The sequence below is a fragment of the Lepidochelys kempii genome, chromosome 6 (assembly GCF_965140265.1).
Source record: "Lepidochelys kempii isolate rLepKem1 chromosome 6, rLepKem1.hap2, whole genome shotgun sequence".
Lineage (NCBI taxonomy): Eukaryota > Metazoa > Chordata > Testudines > Cheloniidae > Lepidochelys > Lepidochelys kempii.
Window position 1 is genome coordinate 96286595 of NC_133261.1, and position 12590 is coordinate 96299184.

At 36.9% G+C, this 12590-nt stretch overlaps 1 protein-coding gene and 1 non-coding gene across 3 annotated transcripts in view; both read right to left on the reverse strand.

Moving 5' to 3' along the window:
* Positions 1-12590, reverse strand: part of GTF2A1 (general transcription factor IIA subunit 1) — a 35386-nt gene that overhangs the window by 20168 nt on the left and 2628 nt on the right. The window contains exons 2-4 of one of the 2 annotated variants that reach the window (XM_073349349.1): positions 8050-8137; positions 5429-5630; positions 3815-3879 (exon numbers count right to left, since the gene is read on the reverse strand). In XM_073349349.1, the coding sequence (XP_073205450.1) occupies positions 3815-3879; positions 5429-5612 (249 nt within the window). In that variant the 5' untranslated portion in view covers positions 5613-5630; positions 8050-8137. Of the gene's footprint in view, positions 1-3814; positions 3880-5428; positions 5631-8049; positions 8152-12590 lie in introns of both variants that reach the window. The other variant, XM_073349348.1, reaches the window with a different exon arrangement.
* On the reverse strand, positions 4182-4322 carry LOC140913964 (small nucleolar RNA SNORA79). The gene has a single exon (XR_012159725.1). It is a non-coding gene; the product is annotated as a small nucleolar RNA SNORA79 (small nucleolar RNA).

The window sequence follows — 12590 nt, forward strand, 5'->3', positions numbered from 1 at the left end:
CTTTGATTTTTTTTTTTTTTTAAATAAACCAAAAGAGTATGGATATTTGCTCAGGTAAGAAACATTCCACAAAAATAACAGCAACAGAGAAGTATTGGGATAAAGTTTTAGTAGTACAACCTTTTCTTGATGCCAAGAGAATTCTTGCAATGGATTGCAATGAAATGCATTCTAGCACTGAAATGTAAGTTCTGCAGTGACTCTGGATTTGAAGTTATTTTTATTGCATCTAAAAGACAACCTGATTTGTAGAAAACTATGGACAAATTTGTTGTTATTCTTTAAGACTATCTAAAACCAGAATTATTCCTCAACACAACAGGCCATGGCAGCTAGAGAGAAGCTTTATTTTAGGAGGCTGAATGACTACACTGACGTAGAGTTAGCTAGCCTTGGGATACAGCCAAGAAGCAGGTCTATGGCTAAAGGCATCAGCCCTGAGGAAGCTGACTCCGATGATTGTCTGCATAAAGAATTAAGGCCTGAGAGTCTGCATCAATACCTTGCATTCACTATTTTTAACAACTTAAACAAGCAACACAGGTGTGTGTTATACTGGATTTGATTTTACTATGAAGCAACACAGTAATATAAACACTAAACAAAACACACACAGTTGTTATAACAAATTCATGACAGATCCTCTTGACCATGTAAACAAAAAGGATCAAATAGACATTAAGAACATTTGGGGATTATTTCAAAGTTTAAACTAAGTGACCAAAATGTATTCTGGGCCAAACGTGAAGATGTTTGTGTAAGTCATAGAGAAAGGATGCACAGCTTAAAGTCTGCAAATTAACACGAATCCACTTGGGTTTGAACTGTAAATTGATCTCAAATGAACCTTTGGATTTTAGTCCATATGATCCCAGTGTCTCATCTTAGTACAAAAAATAAAAATGTAATGACGACATCAGAACTAATTTTACCCATGCTGACTGTCAAAAACAGTTCCAACTAGCAGTCAAATGTCTCTCCAAATCAAACTTTGGGCAGTTTGACAATTCTACCAAGCCCTACTATAGGTTTAAGTTTAAGCAGAATGTTAACAGTAATACCTGAAATGCTGGAGGATACTATTGCATTTTTCATATTGATGAAAAATTAAAGTGCAAAATGGATTTAAATTTTACTATTGGGTAAAATGCACATTTCTTGTTTTATGTAGTGTAGTTATAGCCGTGTCAGTCCCAGGATTGTAGACACACAAGAAGTTGGTCCAATAAAAGATATTACCTCACCAACCTTGTGTCTCTGTTTCTGGTTTGTAAGAAATCAGATCTTCCTTTGCTGGCAGACTGATGTAATCGCCAATCAGAACCTCCTGGAGGGTGACACTGAGTAGAAGCAGACTAGCGCTTTTCTGCTGTCCCTTTGCCGCACATCTTCTTACAGATAGGGGAAAGGACAGTACTAAAGCATGTTTTAATTTTTTCTTGCCTTTAAAATAAACAAGCTGTGTCTGCTTGATCCATTCTTAGTACAAATTTAAGAGTTTTCTTTAGTCAAACATTTCTTTTACAAAGCCCTAATTGGACAGATTCCTTAAAGTAGTTTTTTGTTTTGTTTTTTTTAAAAAGCTTCAGGCTGTACTCTGGGAACAGCACATGTTTAAATAGCTGCACATACTTTCTTTTTACTGTATAGCATTGGGCTCTATTGAATGAGAACTAGAGAAGAAACTCAGCAGGGTAAGCAGGCAAAATCCGGTTTCTGCTGCTATTCAGTGGAATTTACAAGGAAAGTGAGGCAGAAGTCAGTTTTAGTTTTCATTCAGCCTTTGGTTGCATCATGTTTAGTCAGTGCATCTAGGATTTTGAAGAGAAGATCAGCAAACTATCTGACAGACAATGAGCAAATAAACTGCTGCTGCCTTAATTGTTCAACTTTATTTATTGTGCTTTTAAATTTACATCAAACTCTGGAAGGATATTCTTTAGCATGGAGTTCTAAATCTAAATAAATAACTAAATTTAACTTGCACAGATTGTGTTTTGGATGTCTTGAGCTGCAGGACAATAGGTTTTTCCCATAGCCTAAACTTGATGTCAAGCAAGAGAGACAAAGTTAGACTACAAAGACAAAACTGTAAGGAATGGATGAATGGTTAGGATAAAAAGTTGTGAATTTACTTTTGCAATAACAAATTAATTGAAATAAATAACCAGAAAGGCAGATTCAAATCCCTGTACAGTCAGTATCATTTTTATGAGTTTATTATTTATAATATTTGAGGAATGTCATTCATCATCTGGTAAATATAACATAAGGCTTGCACCAGGTAACAGTATTTTCCACATGTGAAGTCATCCCTTCCTGGGATTGCTGTCATACAGATTTGTATCAGTATTAGCTGACCCTCAAAAAAAACTTAGACTAATCCAGCAATATTCAGACTGAGGCTTGCAAACCACAAGTGGCTCTTTAATGTGTCTCCTGTGGCTCTTTGCAGCACATGATATTAAAAAACTGTATAATTTAATTATTAACCAATCAGGATGCTTTTACTACATTATTAACCAATTGCAGTTGATAAAATAATAATACTTGGTCAGTCATTTTACTGCGAGAATAATTTTTGTATACATACACACCTCTACCCCAATATAACGTGGTCCTCGGGAGTCAAAAAATCTCACCGCATTAAGGGGTGAGACCACGTTATATCAAACTTGCTTTGGCCCCCACCGTTCCTTGCTCCCTGACCACCTCCTCCAGAGACCCCCGTCCCTAATCACCCCCAGGACCCCACCCCCTGCTCCCTGTCCCCCGACTGCTCCGACCCCTATCAACACACCCCGCCCCCTGACAGGCACTCACCGGCAGCGGCAGGAAGCGGAGCAACGCGGCCCCAGCCCGTTCCACTCCGCCACCTCCCAGCTGCAGCACTCCGCTTCCCGCCGCTGGTGAGTGCAGGGAGGTTGGGGAAAGGATGCCCCCTGTACTCACCTGCAGCGAGAAGCAGAACGCCACAGCTGGGAGCTGGGGGAGTGGAAGGGCTGGGGCCAGGCTGCTCCGCTTCCGCCACTGCCAGTGAGTGCGGGGGGGATCCCTTCCCCCAAGCCCCCTCCACCAAGCGACACGGCTGGGGCTGGAGCGAGGGAACCGAAGTGGGCTGCTCCTGGGCCCCTGCTAATTCCCCGGGCCACTCTGGAACTGCGGGACCCCGAAAATGCCCCCCCCCACTTTTGCCTCCCAGACTTGGGGGGGGGGGGAGAGGAAGGAGCCCCTGACTACCCCCAAGACCCTCTGCCCCTTATCGACCCCTCGGCCCCGGCCCGGCACCCTTAATGGAACTTTACCGCATTGTATGCGAACCTGTGTTATATCGGGTTGCGTTCTATTGGGGTAGAGGGGTGTGTGTGTGTGTATATATATATATATATATATATATATATACACACACACACACACATACATACATACACACACACACACTCTAAATATTTCCCGTCAGACTGTTTAAATATGTATAGCACTATAGTAAATGAAACAATGAATTCATGCTACTATGGTTCTTTTGGGTAATGTTGATTGCTAACTTGGCTCCTGAACCACTGAGGTCTGAATATCACTGGTCTAACTTATATTTACCTAGAGGATCAAGCTACACCCTAGGTCTGTTGACAGAAGCAAGCCCTGGATAAACAGCTCACGTGTTGTCAGCCTAGCAATCAGTGAGGCAGGAGCCATCTTCTGCCAGTAACTCTTGGTTTGTTTTTTTGGCATTTGATATGACTCATATCAGACTTTTATCTTCACTATTTAAATAAATTACAGCATTGCATAAAGTTGTAATTCTGAGTCTTACCATGCCTGACGCATTCATGTGCTGTATCAACTTTGAATCTGGCACAATAACCTGCTGCTGAGGTGCTACAAACAAAAGAAACAAAACGTCAATTCTATATGATCTGGACAAAATAAATTACAGGAAGCAGGTAAAGGACTAGTGATTCAAAGCATGTGGTTGTACCAGCTGTTCTTTACTCTGAAATGTCTGCAGTCCACAGATATGTGTGTTTCTACTGCAGTGATGACCTTCATTAGAATCCCTGGAAGGTGATATGGCAATCCTAACTGGATCCATAGTGATTTGACCTCAGCAGTTTCCTTTAGCTTCCCTGCTCTTTCTGACACTGCTTCTTAAATCAAACCTTGTTTAGATATTTAAATAAAAGGGTATGACCCTGCAAATTTCAAGGAACATGAGGATAGGCCCACTATCCCAACATCCTCTAAACAGAATAAGTTGGCATTAATCTGTGATGACCTAGAATCTGAAAATGAGTTTCGAACCACAGAAAAAACAGGCAACAGCAAGGACTAAAGTGATGGTGACACATGATATTAAAGTGACAAGGCAACAAGTACATCATGAAGTGTAAGTTCTCATCCAACCTTGTTTTGTCCCCAGGACTACTCTGTAAGTCAACCATATTTAGAATCACAGCATTTGTTAAGACTATACAAAGCAGAGTCTTCTGTTAATGAACTAAAGATACAGGGATGCAGATATAAAAAGATGCATGGATTTCGAATCTTAAGTTGTAAGTTCTTTGGGGGGCAGGGACCATTTTTTTCTTCTCCATTTGTACAGCATTTATAACAATAGGGTCCTGGTCCATGACTGGGGCTCCTAAAAATTGTCAAAATACAAATAATAATTCTAGTGTGTGTCATGACTATAAGATAACACATTGTCAATTCCCTCATCAACTCATGCAGACATGGTATTAGGTTGGGTTTTTGTTTATGCAACAGGGACTCTATAAAATCAGAAAATGTTTGCTCCCTCTATTTAATGCTTAATCAAGAGTGTTTAGAAATGCTTCCTTGGAATTCTTAAGGTAAAGTCTACAATGTGATAACTGCATTTAAAAAAGATTATTTGTATGGGTAAGTTTGACAATGCATCTTGAACCCATTCACTTACATACTGCGTGACCAGCTGGGGCCACAAGCAAGCCATCACATTTTTTTTTTTTGGCTCAGAACTAATTCCAATATGAAAAACATGTCTGTTTAACAGATTATGTGTAGTAAAATAGTATTTGCATCCTCATCCCAGTCATTTTAAAAGAGACTAGAGGTTTAGTATAATTTTTAAAATCCTGTTTCATCCTACTTAATGAAACTCTCTCTTAATTGAACACGTACACTGATTTGTTATTGTAGGGCTACTAATGACTAGCAGACTGACATTTTCATTATAGAGAAAAAAAGACATTTGTTTTGGAAAAATAAGTTATGTGGGACTAGACAAATAATATATAAAAGAGAAGTTAATAGACCCAAAGTTTGATCTACCAACCAGGGCACCTTAAATTTGAAAGACTCAAATTCTCCTGAATTTACTTTTTTAACCGAAAACTGCTGAAACCATAGAGAGTTTCATGTAGTCACGTTAGAGAATCAGTCTAACCTTGCTGGGATGCAGGAATAAGGACTTGTTGTGTCTGGGATTGCTGCTGCACAGTCTGCTGTGGTTGTGAATGATGATGATGGTGGTGGTGGTGATGCTGCTGCTGCTGCTGTTGCTGCTGCTGAACCTGCAACAAAAGTTGCTGTTCTTCTGAATGAAACCCATCTACAGCCTTGGACTGCATCAGCTTGTTCTCCCACAGCTGCGTTTGAGAGAAAGAAAAGGTGGTATCTCCAGGTGTCATTTTAATGTTGTAGGATTGGAATTATTACAAATAATGCAATTCAACTTGGTCCTTATTTATCCTGTACATTCTACTTTGTCACAAAATCTTTGGGCATATGTAGGTTGGGTATATGCCCCTCTCCTAAGGCACCACACAGCAACAGAAGAAAAAAATACTCCAAGGGAATTCTAAATTTAACTTTCATGGACATTCCTTTCTTCTCCCACAGGTAAAAGATCATCCTTATAACTCCACATATCGGAAGCAGGGAGGCAGAGATAAAATGGTAGCTCCTATCCTTCAGTTCCCACCCCCTCTACCTCCATTTTAGTTTCCTCTCACCAGAAGCATGTAGTCTTCACCACAGCTCTCTCAACATTTTTCTTTCTAGAATTTCTACAGATAAAAAGAGTCTCAAGGAAGATTCATTATCTTCACCAGAAGCTCCCATTAGTGCAGAGGATTGTGGTTTTATATAGCAATTTAATTATTTATATCCCCATAGTATCTAAAAGCTTTGTCTCTCAGGCCTCTTGTTCTACCATCCCCTGCTTTTCACTGTTTCCTCCATTTTTACTGTCCTTTTCTCTGTTTTGATGTCTCAGGACTTGTCTTGTTCAGGAAAGTATTTGAGAAGGCATCAAGAAAAGCATCAGACAAAATATCCTTTATTCTGGTAGCAAACCCATGTCACAATTTTGGTTCACGGGACACAGTTTGCATTCTGGTGAAGTGATGGTCCCTCAGAATTCTCCTTCTCAGATGTGTACAATGCAATTTATCACATGCCATATCAGAAAATGGGATATTTTTGCAAAGCAAAAGTCATTAGATTTGGAAAAGTGGAGCACTCTATTTTCTTGTGGATATTACTTCCACAAGAAAAGCATCCCCTATTCAGGATGAATTAAAAAAAGATAGTTACAAATATTTGGATTTTTGTATTTAAATTCATTACAGATTTATTTTTAAATAAACCTATTTAATATTAAATTTGAAGTTAGGACCACTTATTAGGCTTAAACTTATTATAATTTATTAAAATAATTTAAATTAAATTAAAAAATTCAAGCATTACGTTTCTTGCCAAGCTTTTTAGAAAAGTCAAATCCCAGAACTTGTGGAAGTCACTGGCTAAGCAACTGGAACCAGAGTATGTTATGTGTTAAACCAACTTTTCACAATGATATTCTCTCTGCACCTGCAGAAAAGGCTATCTTCTTCATTTCCGTTTATTTGACTAGTTCTGTTCAATGACTAGTTCATTCAAAGTTAACAAAATGGGAATTAAAAAAGCAGGAAAGCCTGTGTTCCTCTGCCAATCTATGAATAAAAATTCAATATAAGTGGATGAGATCAACGAGCTCTAAACTCTTGAAAGACATGGTAACCAGAAGCAATTAATTAAAATCACTAACTACAGATAATATTTCCTTTGTTTAATAAAGCAGTTATTTTTAAATGCAAAGTGTTTTAATAAACTTTTTTTCTTATGTATTCAACACATTTAAGGTAGTTTTATTTAACCAATAAACAACATGTTAAAATGCTGGGTTTATGCATTTTTAATTTAATTTGAATTTTCATCCAAATATAGCTTGACATAAATCACAAATAAAAATTAATCGTCTAGTATTTTACAAATGCATCATTCACACATTTTCTAACATAATAAAATATGAAAAAACTAAGAATCTGAATAAATGTAAGATTAGCTATATATAACTGTGTAAATACATGTGCATAGATACAGTGTATTCTCCTGGTTAGCAAAAAGAAGCACCAAATTTAGCTTAAAGAATTTAGTTACAAATCAACATGCTTTAATGGTTACCAACCATTAAGAATCAACTTTTCTTTAGGAAAAGAACCAAAAAGATTAAATGCAAAGCAAGATTAAAATTTATTATTTAACTCATTCCCATTTGCGGATTTAAATCATGATTAAAATCTGCAATTTCAATAATTCAGATTTAAATCAATTCACCTGATCCCTAACTGAACCATCATGGAAAACTTTACCTCTTGGCTAGAGGACAACAAACACATGACCTTACCTTTTTAAACAACTTAGATACTTAAAATACCCACAAAGCCCACACTGAAACATGATCCCTATTGTAAACTTGATATATAAGTTGACGTGCAACGAATACAGCAAAGTGCATAATGTAGGAAGGTGGAGAAAAGAGCAAATTTGCTGTACATATAAGATGTACGGAGGAAGATTATACCATGCATAGCAGCATCTCAACTCCTATATCAAGGGGATGAGTGCTTTGCTTAGACAATGAAAATTCACTAATTTTTTACTATATGGAGCAGTAAGCACTACGTCATAGGCTGGTTAGTATGTTATGGAGCTGTAAATACTCTGAGTCCAACTACAACTTACTGTTTTGAGTTCCAGAAGGACTTGTTCATCTACTCCTTCATCCAAAAAAACTTCTCGGACATCATTGATGACATCTTCGATTACGGACCTGTACAGTTTAGGCTTTAAAAAGTTATTAGTAAGGGTTGCTTGTACCGTAAGAGACTTAATAGTCTAGTATTAACGCAACTAAACAGATTTTTTTAAAAAACTCCTCTGAAGGAATGCTTTCAAAAGGCCAGATACCATAACAACCCTTGAAGCCAGTCTTACTAGAAAAGCCATAAGATGGACAGAGCAAAGAGATGAACTACTGTCTCTTATCCTCAAAGGTGTTACTGCCAATTCAAGGCTGAACCACACTGCCAAGTCAATGGGACGAAGTCTACACTACCACTAAGTGCATTGGCCTCTTTTCATTTACAGAATGACTACATCAGGCTCCAAACCGGCACCTTTATGAGTGCTAACGTCTCCTAATTTTTTAAAGATATATTTATGGTTTAGACACTTATTTGCAATATTTGCTCAGCACAGTACTGTAAACAGGTTATATTAGCTACTTGAGAGGATCCCCATCAAGATATCCAACACTACTACATAGTTTTGATTAATAACGGTCAGCTAGGATTTCTTTTAAGTGATCAATGTTCAAACACACGCACAAAAGCCTCCTTGTGCAAGCTGAAGGCTAGAAGACGATATAGTATGTACAAAAGAACTTCTACTGCATTTACTGTTCTTTAAAAACCAAAGGGGAAAAGTGTTTTGAAAAACAGACTCCAATACTTTTAATTCATAACAAAGATCAAATACAAAGAAAAATTTAAAAAGATATACTATGTTTGGTCACTTAATATATGCAGGGAAAAAACTAGGAAAAGCTGTACTGAAGTTTTACAGCATGTTTCTTTACAACAAATGCATAATTCACCTATGGAGATCTAGTTTCAGATTATATTCAGTCTCAAGTGACATAAGTGATCTAGTAAATCCCTCCCTGTCCATATCACAAAACTTCCACATAAACAGTTTTTGCTTTGCTGATGTCTAGTAACGGAGACAGGAATGGTGCAAGTCAAAATTAAGTGGATATGGGAGAAGTTGCAGAGAAAGATTCTTCACCTAATTTCTTAAGATGCTGCACCAGTGTCATTCTATCAACACCTAATTCTATCTTCAATTTCAAAGATATTTTTGCCATCTATTTATCATTTTTCAATATTAAAATATATTGCTATAAACCAAGCAGCGGAGAAATGACAATCCACCATTCTGTTACTCCTATCTCTGTTTTGATCTGAAATACTGGGATAAGCTTGTCTTGTATTGCCCTGGGAGACCCAGTTTATAGCAAATGAGTTTAAAGCTCAGTATTCCATCTCTGATACATGCCATATGTACCAAAGCATCTTCTAAAGTCATCTTCTCTACTTTTTTTTTTTTTTTAAAGGTTGAAGAGCCTTGTGTACTTATACTTTGCTGAAGGCTAACATATTAGTTAAATGTATTTATGCACATGAATGTTTGAAACAGACCTTGAAAATTTAGGTAACTGTACAGCATTAGTACTTTAGTTCTAAGCAGTGTGCAATTTAAAACAAGTAAAAATGTCAAGCACTGTTAATGGGATCTTGTGTTTACTTTGAGACTTAGTTCATAACAGATGGAAAGCAAAACATCCCATTTAATAATAAAAAATTAGAGATACATTTTCTGCAATAAGCTAACTGGACTCACCTTATGACAATCTCAGCTGTGCAGATGTGCTACTTGATCAATTCTGCACATCATTACTAAGTATATTAGAGGTGTCACTTTTTGGAAGATGACATTGGCACACTCCAGCAAACAGTTATGCACATATATAACTTTAAGCACATGAATAATCTCACTTAAGTCAATGGGACTAACGACACACTTGAAGTTAAAACATACGTAACTAGTTGCAGAACTGGGGCATAAATATCTTGTTCAGAGTGGACAAAATGAATAGCTGATCCTATCAACAGAGTACTTTAAATGATTAGCTTTGGTGATGACAAGAAGAAAGCCCTAAACAGCATTTTCTCCTTCTCCCGCAGCTTAGTCTCCTAACAAGTCTGAAGAAGTTTTATAAATATAACCTTTGTAATGTTATGTGTTAAAACATCAATGCTCAGATATAGCCAGCAACTTCACAGCCCAATCCCTACTTGGGAATGTTTTAATATGTATTTTCTTCCTTTACCATAAATAATAGTTTTTGAAGAGTTATCTTAGGTTTTCCCCTGTATATTTTGTCATGCCCTTGACACATGAATTTTTCAACATTGCACTAACAATTCAAAAAACTGCTCTGGACTCATCGGGGTGTCCCCACTACATATACCCATAAGTACTGGAACTAGGTGTGCTGGTGGTGCCGCCGCACCCCCGCCCTGAAGTAGTAAAAACAACTCAAATATATGGGTTCTGCCTTCAGCACCCCCACAATAAAAATTGTGCCAGTACCACTGCATATACCCTGTTAACTGTCCAGCTCAGAAGAATGTAATTCCCTCTAGAGCAGCAGTAACTGTTTTAAGAGCTGTCCATACTGGGGCATTCAGGAACACCACAAAGCGTTCCCTTCAATACTTTAAACCTAAAGACCAGGATATCCACAACAGCCTCAACTTCTGACCTGTACAGAGAAGCATAGAATATGAACTTAATTTCAAATCAGCATTGTGTATGAAAATTAACAAGTTACTCTTAGCAATTAAAATGTTTATAGAGTTCTTAATTTTCATTTGTGTACGTACACATGATTTTAATTCCCAGATTTTAATTACATCTGAAAATTCCTTCCAAAAACTGCTTGCTCACTCAGAAGTCAATCCTGGATATAGTAGTACTGAACAGACCTGGACAGAATTTTACTCATCCAGAACCCTTTCTAACTTTTTTGAATTGTCATGCTCAGTTAGAAAGATAATGGAAACATAACACTTGAACAGAAATCTGTTTCCTTTCAGTTGCTCTTTCCAGTTCAGGTCCCAAATGTGATTGCAGGTTGTAAAGAACTTCTCTCATGCACATCCTTTTCTTTGACTATACATGTTAGGCATAATGCCAACAATAAAGATGCACACATTCTCAAGAGAGGACCTAAATTATGTAAATTGACTCGTATGTATAAAAAGGAAGAGATGGATTATAAAGCTCACAAAAATGTATCTTTACCTCCAAATCAATGATCTGACTACTCTACCATAGTAATTTGCTGGAACAGCCAGCTGCCACAGTATTATTCATTATTTTTACAGGGGTAACTAATGATTTAGATATATATATGCAAGTCCCACTACTTGACAAAGTTTGAGAAATCCAGACAAAGAAACATGGCTTGCAACAGAAACTTACAAGTTGGCAATTAAAATTAGAATGCTTTCACCCACTTTGTATTGATGAAAGTACCTCCCTTCTAACATACTATTGTATTATAATGAATCTCAGACATTTATAGGTGAATGCAGACCCAAAACACAAGAATGATAAACAAGTGTTTAACAAGCTCAGTCTTAACTGCCACATACAGATTAAGAAAAACTAAACACCACTCAGATTTTCTCATTTACTTATTTGGGTATGAGAACTGATGATATAACCACAACTTTATATGAAGATTTACAAACTAGTGCTCCCTCTGCTGGGAATGGAACTAATTGATTGTAAGAGAAATTTTAACCCCCTTCTACCCCCACACTTTGGGACAGAAATTGATTTGAAAAGAAAGCTATGGATGCACATGCTACATTTTAGAATCCAAAGAACAAATACCACCAAATTGTTTTAAATGCTACAAGTCATTTGACCTTAAATTTCTTAAATTACTTTTTTACTTTAAAAGGGATGCTCTTTATTACACCTAAAATTTCTTTAGCACTTATTTTTGCAACAACTAAGATTCCTGTAACTAGAAAATTACAAGTTTGTTTGTATACTTTGTGCATTTGACTGCATGTTGCGTATAGCTGCTTTCACAATTTCTCCTATACGAAAAGAAGTTCGTGAATTCATATCCCCTATCTGTGTGGCTCTTTTACTTAAGAACGGGAGAGAGAAATAACATCTTTTAAAATAAATAGTAAAATGTAATTGTAAAACCACAGGAACTGGCAGGTGGTGCATGGAGAGAAACAGTACTTGAAACTACATTTAAGTTTGTTTGTTTTTAATGACCAAGTTTTAAGTTGTTGGATTCCTTTTATTACAAATTAGCTATAACAATCTACTATCAAATCCTTGCTTGTTTATGTAAGCCAAAATGTTGTATTTTCTCTTTAGCAGAAAGAAAACTGTTAGTGGTGATTTAATTACAGTGAAACATTAAAAACTATTGTACAGTAATAGTTTAGGCCCCCAAACTGACATATTAAAGCTATAAACTGGTCATGTTCTTTGAGAATATTTCTGTTCATATTAGTATGCTAGATAAGGTTAAAATATCTGGCTCCATTACCAGACTCAGACCTGAACTCCACAAAGTTAACTGCATCAGGGTCTAAACTCTCTTTAGTGGTCAAGTCTTAAATAAA